At 43.4% G+C, this 19,716-nt stretch overlaps 1 protein-coding gene and 1 non-coding gene across 3 annotated transcripts; one reads left to right on the forward strand and one right to left on the reverse strand.

Moving 5' to 3' along the window:
- The first annotated feature begins 1,964 nt into the window (after positions 1-1,964).
- LOC136447023 (serine-enriched protein-like) lies at positions 1,965-19,714 on the forward strand. 2 transcript variants are annotated; one of them, XM_066445691.1, is made up of 6 exons: positions 1,965-3,645; positions 16,640-16,847; positions 17,448-17,677; positions 17,960-18,117; positions 18,338-18,463; positions 18,682-19,714. In XM_066445691.1, exons 1-6 carry the CDS (start codon positions 3,555-3,557, stop codon positions 19,072-19,074), a joined length of 1,206 nt encoding a protein of 401 aa, XP_066301788.1. In that variant the 5' UTR covers positions 1,965-3,554; the 3' UTR covers positions 19,075-19,714. The 2 variants fall into 2 exon arrangements, with proteins under 2 accessions (XP_066301788.1, XP_066301787.1); XM_066445690.1 differs by lacking the exon at positions 1,965-3,645 and adding an exon at positions 15,370-15,715.
- On the reverse strand, positions 17,151-17,232 carry Trnas-uga (transfer RNA serine (anticodon UGA)). Its single transcript has one exon. It is a non-coding gene; the product is annotated as a tRNA-Ser (tRNA).
- Positions 19,715-19,716: the final 2 nt, after the last annotated feature.

The following is a 19,716-nucleotide window of genomic DNA, read 5'->3' on the forward strand; positions in this document are numbered from 1 at the left end:
TGTCCATTGACCCTGCGCATATTGGCAGAATGAAAAAGCAACTGTAGACGCAATATACCCACGCCAATAAGGGAATATTAACAGAAATTGATATGTGCCATGCCCCAATTTAGTCCCTTCTAAACGACTGCCCAGGCCTCACATAATCACATTATCATTCAATAATTTCTGTTCAATGCTTACCAAACGAATTTGGAAAGCCGAAGAAACATCGGCAAATACCAAATGGCTAACGTAACGTAAACACTTATTTGTAAAGACACTCAGTTGTTAGGAGGTGAAGATGTGCCAAGCATTAAGCTATATATTATCTAGTCTTAATGGATATTGGTATCCTAGCTCTAGACAAAGGGAAATGCAAACTTCTGTCAAAAACTAGAACGACGATTTTTAAAGGGGGATGAAACACCCCAGTCAAAAAAGCCCTAGGAAGCACACCCTAGCTAAAAAAGCCAGTGCAAATGGCCCCTGTAACAATATGTAACTGTGTATATTTGAGAAATTGTAAATGTGTTGTTGTGCTGTGTACTAATGTATGTTTGAATAAAGAGATTTAAAAACAACAACAAAAAAGAACGACATTTTTGGACGAGAGCCAGACTATCTGACGTTATGTTCCTACCTACCCTGGTGAAAAAAGGCCCCCAGCTTTAACTGAATGGTATGAAACACAACACTATTTTCACGTGAGAAATTTGAGAAGTTATCGCTCAACAATTAAAGAATCGATCACAGACGGCAATAAACAAAGGTGTTTGCATGTCAACATTGTTGAAAATCGGTACGCCCGTATTGTGCTTGAATGGTTCGGTAAAACTTCACAATAGAGCGAAATGTTCCGCTAACTTACACCACAAAATGCGCAGAAAAGTCACTCATGGGTCAACTGATAACAAAGTACGATTCTCTGACGAAAACAAATGCAGCAAGGGTTTAATCCTACCGTTGTGGAGCGGACTACTAAGTACTATACTGTACAAAACAGGAGAAAATTATGTTAACGTTACGGAAATTTGCCGATCTACGTGAATAGGTAGCATATATTGTCAAGGAATTAACATGACGAAACCGTATATTTGTACCTTGTACGTATTTTTCTCACGTATACGGCGTATAAGCCCCCTACAATAGACCATGCTTATGTTCTAAGTGTCTCCAACAGAATTGTGCCGTAAACAGACGGCTCGTGTTTCACAATATTTGCGAACGTGCTCCGCCTTGCGTGTGCCCTTCTCACCGCATGGGCTGAGAAAGAATGACCTATAAGAATCATTCAGAGCTACATACCGTTAGATAATCCCTCCCTCTTCTACAAATTATGGTTTAACCCGTACAGCTGAGTCCTGAAACTTTGGATGGAATGTCCCTTAAGCTTAAAGTAATATGGGTCGATAAATGTTTTATAATGGTATCTACAACGTTGTCTACAACATAACAAAATATAACGTCGGTTGTTAACGCATTGGATAAAACACAGACGGCCCAGACAATACACGGAGTAGACGACTGACCGTGTTTTGCTGCTCTTTGGCCATGTCAAGAACACGTTTTTGACAGGTACATTGTGTAGAGTGGTTCTGGAGATCGTGGCGAGTGCTGTTGAGGTGTGGGTATTGTCCTTGTTCACACCGCGGAAAGATAGGAGAGGGCACATCCACGTGACAGACAATTCCGTGACCTGGTAACAAATCACTTCAAATGGATCAGAATCATCCCCAAAGATTACATGTTGCAGATAATTAGGCCTCTAGGATGATACCTTAAGACCATGGCATCTTGTATTTCGATGATAGAATTCTGAGGGATGAGCGGACAATAATGATGAGAGTATTGTGTGTAGAGTGCCCTCTTGTCGATGAGGCGGATATGGGCATATCCAGTCCACCAATGGCGCGCTCGCCTTGCAACTCAAGTGTGGGACTTGGCAGCCCTTAGCTAACGGGAGTTGGACGTTCTTTTATCCCGCCACGGTGGCAGTGGAACATTTACCTGACGACACACCTTCGTGTAGGTGTGGATAAACCTTAACGTGGGGTTTTCACCCTGAATAAGTCTTCTACAACAACCCTATAACGATGACCTACTTAGGAGTCAACTTATCGTCTGTTATCCTTTGTTGGTTATCATTATCCGACCAATTTCCGACGAGGTGACTGATTGGTTCGCGGCCTGCGGATCAGCTTGGCCCAAGTCGTCACCAAGAAACTATCGCCACGCATCGCAGCCTTGCACCGAGGAGGTAAAAAGCTCGAGGCGTTTTTTTTCTCTTCTCTTCAAAACATCAAAACATCGTCCCGTGTGATCAGTAGAGCAAAGGAGTCGCTGGGCGAGGTCCCGGCCTGCTGTGTAAATAGGGGAATAGAAAGTGCTGCCAGCTGTCGGGGATGTGTACATTGGCGTGAGTCATCTTCAAGGAAGAAAAGCCATTCCGAGAACACTTCATCTTCACTAGGCCAGAACACTGACGCGCGGCTAGCTGCGGTCGGACGCTGTCTGATCGTAAACCGTAAGAAACTAGTATAAGAGTGGGAGCCACTACTTTCACGTGTAGGAGGTGTGCTTGTGTTAGTTCCGGGTAAATATAGAGTGCAGTCTGGGACGCATAGCGAAGTGTACACCCAGGTGTTGGACAGTTGTAATCTCGGCGGGTGACGAGAGACACTCAAACGAAGGTTCGGCAATCTTCGTACGGCCCGACGTTTACGGCCATCTGCCGCTCGGCGTGTGGCGGAACTTAACGAGGCGACCACCGTACTGCCGACATCTGCCGACGACGTTAACCATCGGGGCAGGGAGAGGTCGCCTGCGACCTGGGAAGGAACGCTGCCGTGCTGGAATTTTCTGTCCCAGAGCGACGCTAAAGGGACTCTAGTCTGCTTTTGTTACAAGCTTAGCCGTTTTGTCTGAGAAAATCCCTCCCTCTCTGAGGTATTGTGAGAACAGGCAAGGTCGGTGACTTCGCTCCACAGGTGGTTGGCGACAATTCTACCACACCCCTACATTTAGAATGGACCAGTCCAGACCTGTACAGAGTGATTGGCCCGTGTAAAGTGACCCCGTCTGTGTAGGGGTGCGCGTTACAAGAAGCCAGTCTGGATACTGAGAACACGACAAGACGTCGGCGCCGTCCGTAGGAGGTAACGTTAGCCGTTGGCAAGTGAATCATCGCCTTGTTTTCCACGCAGCTGCGCAGCGCCGAGGTGGACCACAGTCGGGAATACGAAGTCACGAGCGTCAGACGACAACTCGAGCGACCGTAACCAGCCAGTCGGATCCGTCACCGCCTACTCGCGACACGTAACCGCAAAGGTTGAACCGATCCAGTCACAGAGAGCCAAGCGGTGGTAGAGGACAGTACCATACAACGGCGTCTGAGTAAATCAAGTATTTCTGACAATTTCCAGGCTCTTTTCACCGAGCAGACTTTGAGACAACAAAGCTACAAGACTGCACTGCAGTACTGTAGTGTACTGTAGCGAGCTACAGACGAACATTGGTGGACATTTTCCCTCAGGACAGAAGAAAGACAGATTGAGCAGACGACAGGACAGAGCATGTCTGTGAGAAGCGACACATCCAGGACGACTTCTGAGGGGAGCAGTATCACCATGGACGACGTGTCATCCTACTGCAGCTCGACGGAAAGTAAGTACAATGTTTTCTCTGTTTCCTACTAGATTCTGCGGGGGGTGTTTACTGTAAACTTTAGGGAACGCCATACCTGTGTACATGTACTAAGCTTTCCTTTTGATGTGCTGTCCATTGTGGTTGTTGCTCGATGGTTTTAAATGATGTACCGGACTTGAATGTTTAACACCTCTGAGAATGGAAGAGGTAACGTTACAGTAATACAATGTCATCCGCGGTTATATCCCTGTGGCTTGGTCTTTATGCTCCATCAAGTTAAGGTGTGTTCGGCGCTCAGTCGTATCCCGATAAAATAACACTTTTCGGCCGACCACGTCTATAAAATGGCGGGGATTTTTCGACCAAATGACGAGTACCGCGGGTTTCCAAAACAATTCTGGGAACTGTCACCTACCTACTTGTTCTGACGTCGAAGCGATTTCTTTAGTGGGTCAAATTTCCCGTAGATAATTAAATTTTCTCATCAATCTTGTGTCAAGAAGAAAGTAATCATAACAAGGTATTTGTTACAGGTAATGGATGCTTCGATATGACAAATGATATGATCTAATTGTTGTATACATAACGGTGTTACATTTCCACGTATTGTATGTTTGACATCTCTGAAAGATATGCGCTTGTCACGGAAGGAATAGGACAATTCGGTAGTTTCCATTGTTTGGTGCATTTTTTTTAAATTTCTAACGACGTCCGCATTAGGTGCTATGTACACGTGTGAGAATACATGGATTCAATTTGACTGCTACAAAATACTGAGGATGTACAGTAGTTGCATTTTGAATTGGCGTGAATACGTCACACGGACGTCAATGTAATAAAATCTTACAAAAACAACACTCGGGCACTCGTATCTTGGAGCGTGTGAGTTCCTCACGTGTACCGTTTTCTCGTATGTGCAAAGACAGTCGGCCATCGAGGAACATACTTGAGAAGCATGAGAAGCATTAGAGACAACATTCTCACGAGGATCTCTTGAATTTCTAGGAGCGGATCGTTTTGTTTTTCTTTTCAAAACTACCGTCTGTGACATCTACAAAGTGTTGGGGTATCGTACGTGTGGTGTTGTAACGCTATCCGAGATGACGTCACTGCCAAGTGCGGCAGGGGATGTTTACGTCGCAGCAGGTGAGATTTGTCATCTACCTGAGCGGGGTGCCACAACAATGGGCATTGTCCACTCCTGACAGAACCTACACATGACCTCTCACATCCTGACGTGTCAAGTTTCGTGTCGCTTTTCCTCAAGGGTTCAATGCCCTCAAGACTCAAGTGTTTCCGTCTGATTTTGCGCACAAATTACGTCACCAGCGACAAGAGATATGGCTTTAGATTGCACCAGTGCCTGTCAGCATGTCACAACGCATTTTACACACGTTGTGAAATCTGCACTTCGTAGAACAACGGCTTATAAACATGGAAAATCATGGGAAAAAGAAACTTGATCTTGTCCTGAGGAAAAGTCCACCACGCGGGGGTCCATGGGACGACTTATTGATAAAATGACCTTGTGTGGCCACCGTGATGACCTCTGACAACGCTCGGACATTTGTGGTCTGATGTTGACCTTTTAGTCGTCTCATAAATTTCACACCGTCCGTCAGAATCAAGTTGTGAAACCATGTTGAATTCTATCCAGACCCCGGGATGAATCTAGACTTGTGAAACCAAGAAAGACGTACGATTTGAAAGTCGTTCTATTCGTATGGATTCATTTCTAATTTCACAACGTCGTAAAACAGTAAAACTGTCAAATAATCCAAATATTGACGCTGCATGAACACAGCAGGATGGTGTAAAAGCCTATCATAAGGTGCCATAGACCGTTTCTTTGCTTTTCAAATTCACGGCCGTGGAAAGAAACATCTGGTGGGGTTAGCGTTATCCGCAGGGTAAGACTGGGTAGGTAGGGTGATGACGTCATCCTATAACGGTAAATCCCACTCCACTGACTAAACCGGTATCGAGCTTCGGTGAGTTAGTAAGAACTGATTCCGAGAAAGGCTGGAGAAAGTTTGACCCCTTTCTATTAATGTTTGTAGTTATATCATTCATACCCTTTCTTTGCTTTGCAGTAACATTTAAAAGTAATTTGCCATGTATGCCTCCTTTCTCTATCACACACACACACACACACAGGTACACACCCACGAAAACATTTGAAGCACATTGGAGTTGTCTGGCTGTATGTAATGTACTGTTACCGTGACTTGACTTCGTTCGATATCAAAGTATCAAATGGCAGCTAGTGAATGAACTGCTATAAGTATGTGATCTCATTCATATACCACTTAGAACGTGTGGCTGTACGGAATTCTTATGAAATAAAAAAGAACGATGTTTGAGGGGATTTCAACAACTCATACAGGGATGACAGTAGTTGGAATGGAAAGGGAAAAGACCATAAAAAAGATGTTTCCAACTCCTCTACAACTTTTCAAAAGAAGAACACCCTAAAACAAACACATGACGCTAAAACTAGCTCGATTTTTGGACAGTCGCTGTTGACACTTCAACGACATTTCTGCCTATACTCAAAAGAATAACAGCTCTTCGTACATTTACTTTTGTCTACGGAAAGTGACATCTGGCAAAATATTGTGGAAGAGTTCTGAACCTGTATACCCCCTGGAAAGTCTGCAGCGCGACAGCTGAGTAAAAATCGACCCGCCCGCATTCCTTTCTTAAGGGCTTATTGCGACAGCTGGGGGACAGTGAAATGGTTGAGCTTCTGCGTATTATGTTTATGTACATTTTGGGGTTAAACTTGCAATGTTGTATCTCGAATGTCTGTAAAACTATTCTATGACATGTTTGTGTAATGTGTGGGATGTACATTCACACAAAACAGCTGCATATCATTATTTACATTGGCAATTCGCGAAAAGTATGTCTTTCTTGATGTTTTAGTTTTTAGTGTGGAAAACGTCCTTCAGCCGTTTTAGTAGGCTGATAGGATCCAGTAGAGCTTTGTTTTCCTCCACCCCGGGTAGCTGCGGGCCTGAACTCTGTCAGTCTCCCAGACAAGAGATGTTTTCAGCGTATTGATTCACTAAGACCTTGGACGCTTTCGGGGCTAAATAGGTCTTTGTACAAGCAAATACCCTCTCATTGTACCCGTGTACCCATGGCAGTGAAAATGGTGCGGTGGCGAACTTGTAACTCAGTGCATTGTGAGGTAGACTGCCGCTTTTGTTGGTCTAAAGAATATCTGTCGACCATTTTTGCATATTGACGAAACACAACTCTAACTAGAAGTAAAAGGGTGTTGACTTAATGGAATCGTATGCACATAGATGAAAATGTATGTATTCTGCATATGTTCTACGTGCGCAAATTTGACACAGACATTTTCAGTCTAACGGTTTCAGATGATGGTTAAGTATAGCCGTCGTCACTGTATTTCTATTGCCGTCGCAACATTTACTTTTTTGCTTCAAAAAGAACGCCCAGTACAAATTGCTCAGGGGAATCATACAATAGATCCAACATTTTAGAGGTCAACATTTGTGTGAAAACATTTGATTCTGACCGTTGGGTTGACCTTGCATTGTGTCACATCCACCTGCAATTTTGTCTGGAGTTGTGGGGAAAATTGCCCCCTATTCAGCCCTATAGCCGGTCTTAAGTACCCACAAGACCTTTATACGGCATTTTAAAAAGAAGGGTCACAGTGGTCAGTGTTGGCCAAAGCGGTTGAAATTGGACCCTGCGTACTTTGAACTTCTCAGTCCCGCCTCCATTCTTCCAGTTCAGGAATTCTGCCCGCCCTGTGGCCCCTTCTTGGGCGCGGATTGACCATGGTAAATCGGAGCGTGGCCCTGGAAAGACCCTTGTTGAGTGTGACGAACCGCGGGTCAGCCCGTTTGATTCAGAACCGTGTTGGTCGTCTGTAATTAACCACCATTTCCCGCGCAATTACCCTCCCCACACCACCTCACACACAAAAGGACCGACACTTCAAAAATCCAGATCGAGTATGGAGAAAAAAGAAAATGGGCGCCATCCATAGGTAGTCTCACACCTTTGATGTCCGTATATCATTTGTAAACAACTTGCATCTGTCTCGTTTGAGCCGTGCTGACCAAAAGTGACCATATGTCCAGTCGTAGATACTTTAGTTTATTTCAAATACGAAGTAGAAAAACGGTAAAATTGACCGTCCACCGCTTATGTGGCAGATCGATCGACGACTGCAAAAATTTTCTAACGTTTCAACCACTGTTTAAGGATTTCGCAAATCTTTTGGGCAAATATTCGCTAATCCTCCAAAACGGCGTGCACACAATAAACATGTTCTTACGAACGCCGCATTGCGCTCAATAGCCTGCACCTGTACACTCTTTTGCGCTGAAGAAACTTTTAAAAGATTTTAAGTCCGATAACTTCAAAAGGACAATCTATATTGTTTAGGTCAACATTTAACAGGTGAAAAAATGGCAAAAACAATTCGCTTAAATTTCTTTGGGGTGCGCCACAACTGGCATGGCCCGCAAGAAATACTTCATTTGTGAGGAGAAACATAACTCGCTTTGTGATACAAACAGACGACTAACCTTTACTTTATTACACACCCGTAAACCATCTAGCAGTCTATACATTTTGAAATTCACAGAAAGAACCAAAAACGACTAAAATCCATTGCCATCGACCAGGCGTAGCCTCCGTCGAAGACTCTCTCCGGCTGTTTTCTTTTAAGTTACCGTTTCTTAATACATGTCTTTCTATTGCTGGCCGGGAAGGAGCAGTAAAAAGAAAAAAAAGTGCAATGAAAAAACGTTAACTGAAAAGAAAACAGCCGGGAGTCTGCAACGGAGGCTAGTACAAGCGAATATGTGCATGAAATTATGGTCTGATCACATAAAGCTCCGCGAATCCATACAATGATATTCTTGTAGATCTAACAAAAATGCTCTCGTGTCATTTGTTCCCGGCGTGTTTTCATTTTTCTCGACCACCATCTGCTGAAATCTGCGCACGCGAGACGTGTGACGTTCGGACATGATGATTGAAGACGCAGAACGTTTTGATGGAAATTGAAAGCGAAGACAACAACGTGGAATCACGTGGACACACACAGAGCGCGCAGCTGCACACTTTCAGTCAAAGAACTGTTTTTCTTTTCCTCTCAGCATTGTGTTCTTTAGATTTGCGACGAAGGGGTTAACAATAACCATTTTCTATCGCTTTTCTGAAATTTCTGAAATTGGACATTTTACCAAAAACATTCAACTACACACAAGTACATTTCATTATAGGACAAATTCATCATATATGTACAGCCTCCCAGAACGCACAGCAAAGGCCCAAAGCTTACTTCTTCCCATGTGTCCGTCTGTCCTAGTGATAAGATAGTCCTTAAAAATGCGGTCGTGCGAAACATCGGATTCAAAATATCGCGTGCCTGACGAACGCCCAACATAAAGGCTTAGCAAACGGGGCGAAAATCTTTAATTTTATCCTCATCTCAAAGAGGCGCGGGGGCATTTCATCACACGTACGTGTGTGCAAGAAGATGATATAAATAGAGACGAGTTAAGGAGATGTTGAGCGTGGTCCTTTACGTAATTGTCGGTAAAGAGAAAGCATCCTTTTTGCTCCAATGCAACGTGCGGAATGGTTTAGCAGTACCACAAAGACCGGCACAGTGGCCAGGTACACTTTGTTGCCAAAACAAAATGACAATAAAGCGACTTATAGCCTCCTTGAGCCGACCAAGTTCATGCCCTGTCTAAAAACAGGTTCCAAATTCAAGGAAGTGTTGTTTTAGTGACTCTAGAAGTGTCGCCGACGTGAAGCGAATGTTTTTGAACGCGCGCAGGGGGGGGGGTAAAAATAGGAAAAGTATAAAGACCTGTGTTTTCAACATATACACTGACTTCAATACTTTGTTTGCAGAAGCTAAATCTCAATTGCATACAAGTCAAACATAACGTGTTACATAATTGTGCTCCGGTACAACTTGTCAAAGGTTGATGGACGGTTGATTTTACCTAAATCTATTTTTAAAGTGTAAAAACAGCAAAAGAAAACTAGGAAAACGACCTCTAGATCATAGGCTTTATGTACGCATAATGAGTGCACTGTGCTTTCAGTGGGTCCGATGATTTGATTCTTAGTATGTACAAGCGTTCAACATAAAGTAGGCTTTTGCGGCAGTCAGGAAATATCACTTTCTTCGCTTCTCAATATCACACGAATTTAGAAAAAGGAAGAAAGCGTGTGGATTTCAAAGTAATTTTTAAACTATTTTCACGTTATTAACTGAATAGTTCTTCGGAACTTCTTCCCCCAAACCTACATAGTTATGATTTTGTATTTTCATATATGTTCGGCATATTTAAAAGGTGTTATTGTTACACTTTGGCTCCTGAATATCATCTCAAATCCTGTGTCCCACCAGACTGTAGCGGTCTAATTATTTTCCTTTCATTCCCGTTTGATGTGCGCCCGTAATGCGCGTGTCCCTCCGCCTCAAAGCTGCAGGATCCTCCGCCAGATGGTCTCACGAGTGTTTCCTGCACGCTCTAATCTACACCCACAAAAGAACCTATAGATTGGCGCCTCTGCAACCGATACATCAACTTCAACACTTTGGCCGCCGAAAAACTCATCTATCTTCCATTTCTACGCCGTTTGAGTTCTATGGGCGCATTTGGCAACACTCCCCAACCCCACCCCTGATTTTTAATGGCTTCAGCGTGCGCCGCCTTTCTTTGTAAAGAGGAAAAATCGTTCTTTCTTTCTTCAGCTATTATTTTACCCGGCTGTTCTTTCTAACTGCTATATATCTCAATTGTATCCACATGTTGTAAGAAACAACGTGCCGGCAACATTTCAATGATTTCATGGTTTTAGGGCCCGCTTTTTGTTAGAGTTTTAGTTTGAGAAAGGACACAGGTGCAGGATACATACCCTTTGTACTTTATGTCGGGAATTATACATGGTATACGTTCGGTCAAAAGCGAAGCAATTTCTGAGGTAGTTTCTTAGAGAAAGCTGTCAGCCTTGTTCTGTGCCATGCATAGCCCCTGAGATTTTTCGAGAGGGTCACAGTTCTCAGGCTCTCGCGTTTCTTTTCACCAGTTGTCTTTATTGACTATTTCACCCTTGAAAACGCCGCGAGTACATTACAAGTGGTACCCCTGCACTGGTGAGAACACAACGCTTGACGCACTGCTCCAAAAGACCGTCATATTTTTCCGTATTCCTTTTCCCTTCGTTCCGATCCGGTAGCCAGTGCACAGTGATACATAGACACCCGTCCTATGGTCAGTTGGAAACAGAATTAGCAATATCCTGCCTATTTTTCTCCCATCATGAACGCAATCACCTTAATCGACCTCTCGGCCTGAAGAGGGTAAAGCAGGACCGATGTCCTTTCAGTGCGGCTCGGGATCCTATTTCGCGTTTTTAGCGCGTCAATAGAGCGTCAATTGTCGGCTCAACAGGCAATTAGAGGCGTAAACGTGCTTAAAGAGGGACGGTGAGTGGTGTGAAAGTTCCTACTTTAGGGGACCTTTTTGTTGGATATTCGATCCCGAAGGCTCAAATCCGACCTGTGAATGGGGAGCTAACTTGGCATTCTTTCCCTGTAGAATATTTTACCGGTCTTCAGATTACTGCGCGGTAAACGGAACTGTCGTGCAACATGTGTGGCGGGATTAGGAAATCTGGTAACATTTCTCACCACAAGTACGGCATATGTTACTGACTAGAATTCACCATCAAATAGTTAACAGATATATAAGGAAGTTTATGACCTCATATGCATAAATCTCGACGTTTCTTGTCTTTATAGAATCGCGTTCGGTTCTAATACAATGGTTTTGAGGAACAAAAAAGACTTTAACGGTGCATATTATCTGTACCGATGCATTCAATAGAGGGATACAGTAAGACTGATGTTGTATCATTTTGCCTCACTACATTGTCGACATGTCTAGCAGGTTTTCTGAGCATATAATCGAAGGTTAGACTAGATGTATCCTTCTACATTGAAGAAAAAAAAAAGCTTTATTCAGTAGCCCGATTGCATGACGTGCCGTGGACAATACATAGGGCTCAAATATCAAGAACTGTGATGAAAGTGTCGAAATCAGAGAGAGACAGATCGGGTACTGTCATTCGGACCACTTAACGGGAAGTAAGAAACCTCGGTGTCCGTCGTTACTCGATGCTAACGTGAGCTGTCATGCGCCATATGTGCGTGATACTTGTAGCGTTACGACAAGAAGGTAAAATAACCTCCTCGACTTAGACTTAGACTTAGAGGCTCCCGTGTCCTTGGTTACGACGGAATCTTTCACATATCAGATTTGATCCAAACGTCAGATCGTAGACTACTGTATCATGTTTCTCACACAAACACCTGCCGTTCGTTCCAAAGATATTACCAACGTAAAGGAAGTCATTAATAAATAAAATCTACTTTCCTAAATTCCCTGTAAATTCCCTGATAGGAAATTGAAATATATATAACTTACAGACTCTCCAGTAAGAAGATCTTCTGTCTAGAACCGGCGCTTTTATTGCCTCTCGACTAGAACAAAAGAACAGTTGTATATGGCGCCATTTTGTCTAGTCACTAGTCGTTAGTAATAAAACAGCGGGTATAAACGGGGTTAACCGCACTTTGTCCGTCTCTCTGCCGCAGTAGGCTGAATTCATTGACCGCACGGATTCCCCTTTCACCTTCAATATCACCAGAAAAAACAGCGGCGGATAAAACACAAAATTGATCCCGACTTTTATTGCACATTTCTCTAGATTTATTTCCTGTAGGTAGTGGTGCATAATGTCATAAACTCAGTTGCTCGGTACTCTCCAAACAGAGGAATGGGTCCGGCTGTTCTTTTGCGTGTTTTCTTTTTAGTATGGGTTGGCGACATCAAGAAAACGGGACAAAATAGAAAGCTCGACAAAAAAGTCTAAAAACACGTCAAAAACTAGCCGGACTCATTCCTCTGCTTGGAGAGTAGGTGTTCGGTTCCTTTAAATGGACCCCCCATCGGGGATGGTACAGAGGAAAGAGGAGACGGGTTCTCTAAAGGGCTGTGGTTAAATTGAGTTGTCATGGGCCGTATATGTGACAGGCGAGAGACAGTGTCTGGTGTCAGCGCGTACAATAAAGCTACAACCATAGCTACAGCTCTCAAACGTAAAGACAAAAAGATCTAGTTTCAGTTTACTACGACAAAAAAGATTATGGTATAATGGGAATCGAAATAGATGTTGCAAGAGTATTGCGATTTAACAAATCACCGAAATCAAGTTGGAAAACTTCCCGATTTTCCTTAACATCTGCTCGGAGATTATCACACTATCATACAATAGAGAATCCCAACTAAGAATGCCTACGCTTAAACCTCTTACCTTCAAAATAGGATAACAAAGGGACAAAATCAGGACCACACGCGTGGGGGCTAAAAATACCTCTGACTTTGTCTCATCTCATTCCTGACATCTTTTAGTAAACTGTAGCTATAGAGATTCCTAACCCTACTCAACTTCACTGTTTACGTCTTAGATGTATTACTGTTAAGAACCGAGCAATGCCTCTTTAAGTTCGGTAAGTCTCGGCAAGCTCCGTGATCCGAGTTTAGCCGAGTAGAAACAATTTTCAGATGTCCCCGAGTCCTGTCCTTGTTACTACAGATTACTAAGAGAGTTTTACCCACATCGTAGGATTTGTTGTGTTTATTTTCTTCCTTCAGTGTATATGATACGGTATTTTCCTGGGAAAACATTTTTCTTTAAAGCATCACATACAAGAGTGACGTCAAGCTCCACATAGGCAATTTGATACAGTGTTCTTCGATGAACTTTATGGCAATTGATGAGAAGCCATTCTTGCACCTGCTATCTGCTTTGTGTACACCTTTTGTTGTTGGCTATCTTGAAAACTGGCTTGAAAATGACGAAATACCGTAATGAAACTGTGTCGCCATATAACGTCTATTCGCTTCTACTAGCACCGTACTTTACTTAAGCAGATTACAATGTCGTCACGTACAGAGGATTATACTGTGGTCGGTTGGCAAAGTTTCTATTGTGTCGAAGAAAAGCGCTTGTTGACTAGTCTACTTGCAGAATTGTAGCGTGGATGAAACAGCATTTTCGCATATTTTTCTCTTGAGTCGTACTCCTGTTAAGTCAGCCGCTCTACGCTCTGTTCTTGAGGACTTTCCGTCGCCATGGAGACGGATTACTTTAAATTCTTGTGCACTGGCTATGCAGTGAGGAGTGCCGGTCCTTTGGTCGAGTCAGGGAAAAAAAAAGAACGGTTGTTTCTGCACCACGACAGTGTGCAGCAAGATGGCGTTTTATTCAAAACGTACTTGTTGATGTTCGAAACAACTAGAAAAGCAAGCATTCTTAGTCTAATGATAGTATACTTGTTTATCATTTGTGATGCGAAGAAATTTAAAAAAATTCTTTGCCAAGGTTCGCATTGTTGTTAGATAACGCTCTCTATCTTTTTCCTCATTCTCTCTTTCTTTGTTGTTCATTTCCAAAGGAGTTAGCTGAAATCATTTCCAGTTCAGTAGAACGTCCTTACAGATTAATCGAGGCGGCATTTAGTGTAGCAACGAAGAAGTCTAAAGACGCATGGAAACCAAACTTAATCTGTCGATAAGTTTTCCACGTTTCCCGCACAAAAATGCTTCTGATCTTCGAGACCAGACCACCAGGTTAATATGACTTGCACATGAAAAGTGCAAGTTATACAAATGATTCCTTCAAGTACGTAGTTTGAGCCTGACAAGGTCGATTTAGATGCTGCCATCTGGCGGACTGAGGACCCCAAATTACGTATTTCAGTGTGGACAGATAATTCTATGAGTTCAGTCCTAACGGCCGGCGTGATTATGGCTTTACTACGATGAAAAATCGTGCATGAAATGTCTTCTCCACACACGCCCCCCTCCCCAAGCACAGCACCACATGTAATGTGCACATAATGCTCTTTTACGTGTCAAAAATAACTGATAGGCGGTACTCTATAAGTCAAAAGGGCTTAATAATCCGCTTGAATGATTTACTTTCCATGAAATGCGCATCTCACGCTTACATGACTATGTAGAAATCCTGCAGGTGCAGTAGAAAAAGTGTTCCCGCCTTGTGGAAAATCGCAAATTGTAGAGTTACATGCGGGTATTGTTTGGCGAGGTCGTGTAGGGGGGTCCTAAGAACTCTTGAACATATGTTGTTTAGGGGATATGTCGCCACCGGTTTCAAAGGTCGAGGGAGGTTGCAATCGCAAAAAGATATCGAAAAAATATTGAAGCATCTGCAAATTTGATGATTATTTTTATGCTGTTTCCCTTTTGTAAAAGACTCCAGGTTATAGCTTGAGAAAAGACGTCATAGCAGTAAAATTTGAACTAAACAACCGTTGAGTTCGTTAAAATTCAGACGCATGGCACGATACGGCGTGAGTGCGCACCGGGCAACTATGGACATAGCTGCAATAAGTGGTTTTCAACAGCGTCCAGATATCGCCGTGGCCTGTGAACATTAACACCTGCCGATGTGCTAAAGTGAACTTTGATTTCTAAGTAGGCCGACATGTCGACATCCACATAGTATCATTAGCAGCAAAACATCCTGGAAAATGTATGCTCTCCTGCAAGATACATGCTACGTTCACTTTCAACCAATATCACAGCGTTAACGTACGAGACATAGAAGGAATCTCAACTGTCGGACGTTTGATGCATCACAGGCAGGCTAGGTTTCATTGATTTGGGCAGCCTTATGAATTTTTCATCGTCTGGCCTGATAAGTATACAATGAGCGACGGCAAACAGCGAGAGAGAACAGATTTACAACCACTGGGCCACTTTAACTTAGACCTGGAGAAACACTGACATGGTGTTCCAGGGTATGGAGGGGATGTCGTGGATTAAGTACGCCGTTTCTGACGACTCTTCCTTGAGCGACAACAGGAGAAGGCATGGCGAGATTGAGTCGTCATCTGGACGTGTTAGTCGCGAAACTCCCAGTCTTCCCAGCGCTGCTGTAAAAGGTCTAACCGGCGCGAACAAAGCAATTAATCGTCCGGAAGGTAAGGTATTAACTGGGTCAAGAAAACGCGTGCAGCCGGCTGCTAATGTTCTGTATGTTCCGTATATTCCATTGCACTCTGCGTGTGTTAATGTCTGGAGTGAAAAGCTACGTGGGCAGTTTACGACCAAACGACGTCAATAGTTTTGATGCATAATGTAGGAGAAAATTATGAGGTCCAAAAAATGACCAAAGGTTTTGAAAGCAACACTGCGTTTAGTGTTTGAACACTCCGTCAACACTATGTCCTTTCATTGCTGATTCAGTCAAGTTGCAAGGATGCAATTTTCTGCTGCGAACTTTTCCCAGAGACTTCAACGTTTTGTTTCAGTGCATTTTAAACTCATATGTAGGTGATTTAGGATGTAGGCATTCGATGGCAGCATGTACAAAAGTCTTCCCTCTAAAGCAACCTGCTGCCGACCCTCTCTGCCATAGTGCAGTGTAGTAAGCAAACAAAGTCATAAAAAGTATCTATCAAAATATTTCCGACTTAATAGATAAGATGAACAAACACGGTACCTTGGCCACAGACGAATGACCTTCCAAGCAAATCGAACGGTAGAAATAGAATGAAATCGCTGATGTCTTATCGGACATCTTCATGTTTGTATATTTGCTAGGCACATAGGATTGGTAAACAACGTGAATAATGTCAAAGTCGCATTGGACGGCCGGTAAGATGCTGTGTAAACTTGGATCCTAGGGCTTATCCTATGGGCCTGCTAGCAGATGCTATTATTGTATTGTCCTCGTTCTGTGATTATTTGCCCCCCTAAGAGCCTTATGGAGACTATGGTTGTTGTGTTATTGTCCGAAGGAGGGCCACCCCGACTGGCCTACCTTTTTTATTGGTACGGTTCAGTAAAATACTTTCTTGTACAACAATACTTATGGTGCTTTCTTGTTGTTCACTGTTACTCAGGCACTTGTGAGAGCGGGACTCAGGATTCGCTGACGCCCGGGTTTGCGGACGACCCCGAGGGTTTCTCCCGATTCGAGAACAAGTCGGGCCTGGCCGAGGACATGAAGCTGTTAGCCACCATGCCGGAGCTGTATGACGTCACGTTCCTAGCGGGAGAAGAGCGAGAGCCCGTGTACGGGATCAGGGCAATCCTGGCCGCCAGAAGCAGGTGCGGCTGCAGTTCACAATCATTTCACTAGAGTTCCTCGCTAGCAGTTCAAAGTCATTCTGCATTGTACACTTAGCAAAACATTATGATGCAAATTTGTCTACCAAATTCGTTCCACCAAGCATGCTCATTCCTTTTTTTCTGAATTTCATAGATGGAGACCATGATTTGGTTTATTTCTGATAGGTTGGGATGAAGCCATTTAACTGTCGATCATACACGGATATTACAAAGCGGTGTCCCAGTACCAAAAAGGATATTGTGTATGCACGACATAATGTCAAATAAAAGTAAAAACATCAACGTTGCCGGCAGGATTCGAACCTGCGCGGGTAGAACCCAATGGATTTCAAGTCCATCGCCTTAACCACTCGGCCACGACAACCTGTTAGAAACGTAAGGCTCATCTGAACGATCGTCGATATCATTTGAAAGATACTTCGCATCTGAGTTGGTTCACACCAGTCCCAACATTGATCTTGCATATTCTTTTATGTTTAGCGGGTGTTTAGAAAATTCGCGCAACCATTTCGCGAATCAAGGTTGGAGATTTGCCAAATCTATAGTCAGTAATTGTTGACGTTACTTTTTCCATCGCAGGGTGTTCCACAAGTTGCTCTTCTTGACATCTCCCAAGATCCGCAACAAGAAGACTTCAAGGCACTCGGGCTCCTTCGCCAGAATATTCTCGAAGCTCGGCAGCAACGACAACTTGAACATGAACTCGCCTGACGTCATCGAGGTGCCTGACTTTGACCCCGACGTGTTCCGTGACCTGATGGAGTACATCCACTCAGGATGCGTCAAACTACAACCGAGGACGCTCATTGGTGAGGAATTGACCAATGAACAGCCACGTAGATTATGACAATCTTGACCAATCAACAAGCTTCCAAATATATCAAAGAGATGGCGCCGAGCAATGAACAATAAGAGAAAGCATCGCCTAAATCACCTTTGCAAAACTGTAATTTTACCAGCGCTGGAATCTGCAGTCACAACAACTTTGTTTGGATCGTATAATTATAAGATTAATATCACTAGCTTATAATTCCGATAGTATTCTTTGTATTGCTTTTCGTGACAAAAAAATTGTTTATTTGTTCACCTAGGTTTGATGAACGCTGCTGAGTTTTACGGGTTGGAGGAACTGAGGCGGGCTTGTATCGGGTTCCTACATTGCTGTATCAGCCTCGACACAGTCTGCCCACTACTAAGCTCAATGGAGAAATACGTTCACTTCAAGTCCACGAGATCACTCATGCAAAAGGTAGGTTGAAAGCCACATAAAAGTTGTGATTGCCGAGGTCATTCGAAACAAGTTTTAGTCCTCTGATTTTCTACACACATATAAAACTTGAACGGTAAAAACATGCCAATATTCTGCAGCCAAATCTGCCAAGTCAATTGTTCTGGGCGCAAATACAAAAATTTTGTGGTTCACGCACTTTTGATATACGCTCATGGACATTTATGTTGTGCTTCAACAGGTGCTGGAGTTTGTTGACGACCACGCCTCAGACGTGTTGACGCAGGCACCCTTTGCCATTCTTCCTGATCACGTGGTCAGACTAGTCCTCTCGCGAGATGTTCTGCAGGCAGACGAGGTCACAAAAGTAAGTAACTGAGTTGACACTCGTCCAACATTAACAATACGGTCTAAAACGTAACACTCCATAGATTGAACTGCATACAAGAAATAGTGGCAGCCAACATAGAGAGGAATTTCATTATATCAAGAAGTGTTAATATATTTCTATCAATTTTGGAAGTAACTAAAGACGACCCTAGAGAATGTTTATGAAATTTCATATCTTGTTTCACTTTTCTGCAGTTCCACGCCGCTCTTCGCTGGGCACGTCGGTACAGTGACAAGCACCCGGACATTTCTGTGAAGGCCGCCATTTCTCCACTGTTGGACTACATAGACTTCAACTCCATGTCCGCCATGACGCTTATGAAGGACATCCGCGCCACGGGAACCGTACCGGATGAAAAACTTGTCACTGCGCTTGCGTACCAAGCAGACCCAGCCAGTGTGGAGTCCATGCGCCTGCGCAATGCAGCGAGATCGCCACGGCGCAAGCGCAATAATGTGACGTCACAGATGGCGGCGCTAAGCATGTCATCGGACAGGTTAGATGATGACGTCAATAGTGACGTCGGTGAATCGGACAGTGGAAACAGCAGCAATGATCACGATGACGGGAGCTTGCACTACTTCTAGAACACATGAGTGAGATACGTGCAGTAGAATCAGTTGGAAAAAGAAGAAAGCGATTGTACCATGACATGCATATGGGAATGAAAAGTGACCCACAATGCATGAGAGATCTTCAAGAAAGAAAATGTGGAAACCTGTACTTTGGAGAGCTTGACTGAACAGTTCAACAGGACCAGTCAGTCATCAACAGTACACCTACTCAACTGGGCCCCCTACCGCTCTTGGCACGAACTGCAGCACAAGCGTAGAAAGTGCATCCTAATGAACTCTTGATCTAACGTTATTTGTATACATGGACCCGTCCAGATTTTAAAATTCTGCAAGAAACACATCATTGTTAGTCCCTACTTTACAAGCATTTTGTGTGCATATGCGTCACGGAATTTTGCTGTAAACGAATTTGTTTCACTGTATTTTAGGAGCAGACAAGCTCCTTTCATGGCATTGTACATAGTGTATATGTCTCTATTAACTTTGTACTAACAGTATTGTAAAGCACATGTATTTAATTAATCACAATTGAAAGTTGTCAATGCACTGAGTGCCAGTGATGTTATATTTAACCTTTATATAATATTGAAATCAGTCCTATATCAAGAGCTAAATGTTGTGGACTTTGTCAAAACATGATGTACATTTTGTACC

Source organism: Branchiostoma lanceolatum, chromosome 13, assembly GCF_035083965.1.
Source record: "Branchiostoma lanceolatum isolate klBraLanc5 chromosome 13, klBraLanc5.hap2, whole genome shotgun sequence".
Classification (NCBI taxonomy): Eukaryota; Metazoa; Chordata; class Leptocardii; order Amphioxiformes; family Branchiostomatidae; genus Branchiostoma; species Branchiostoma lanceolatum.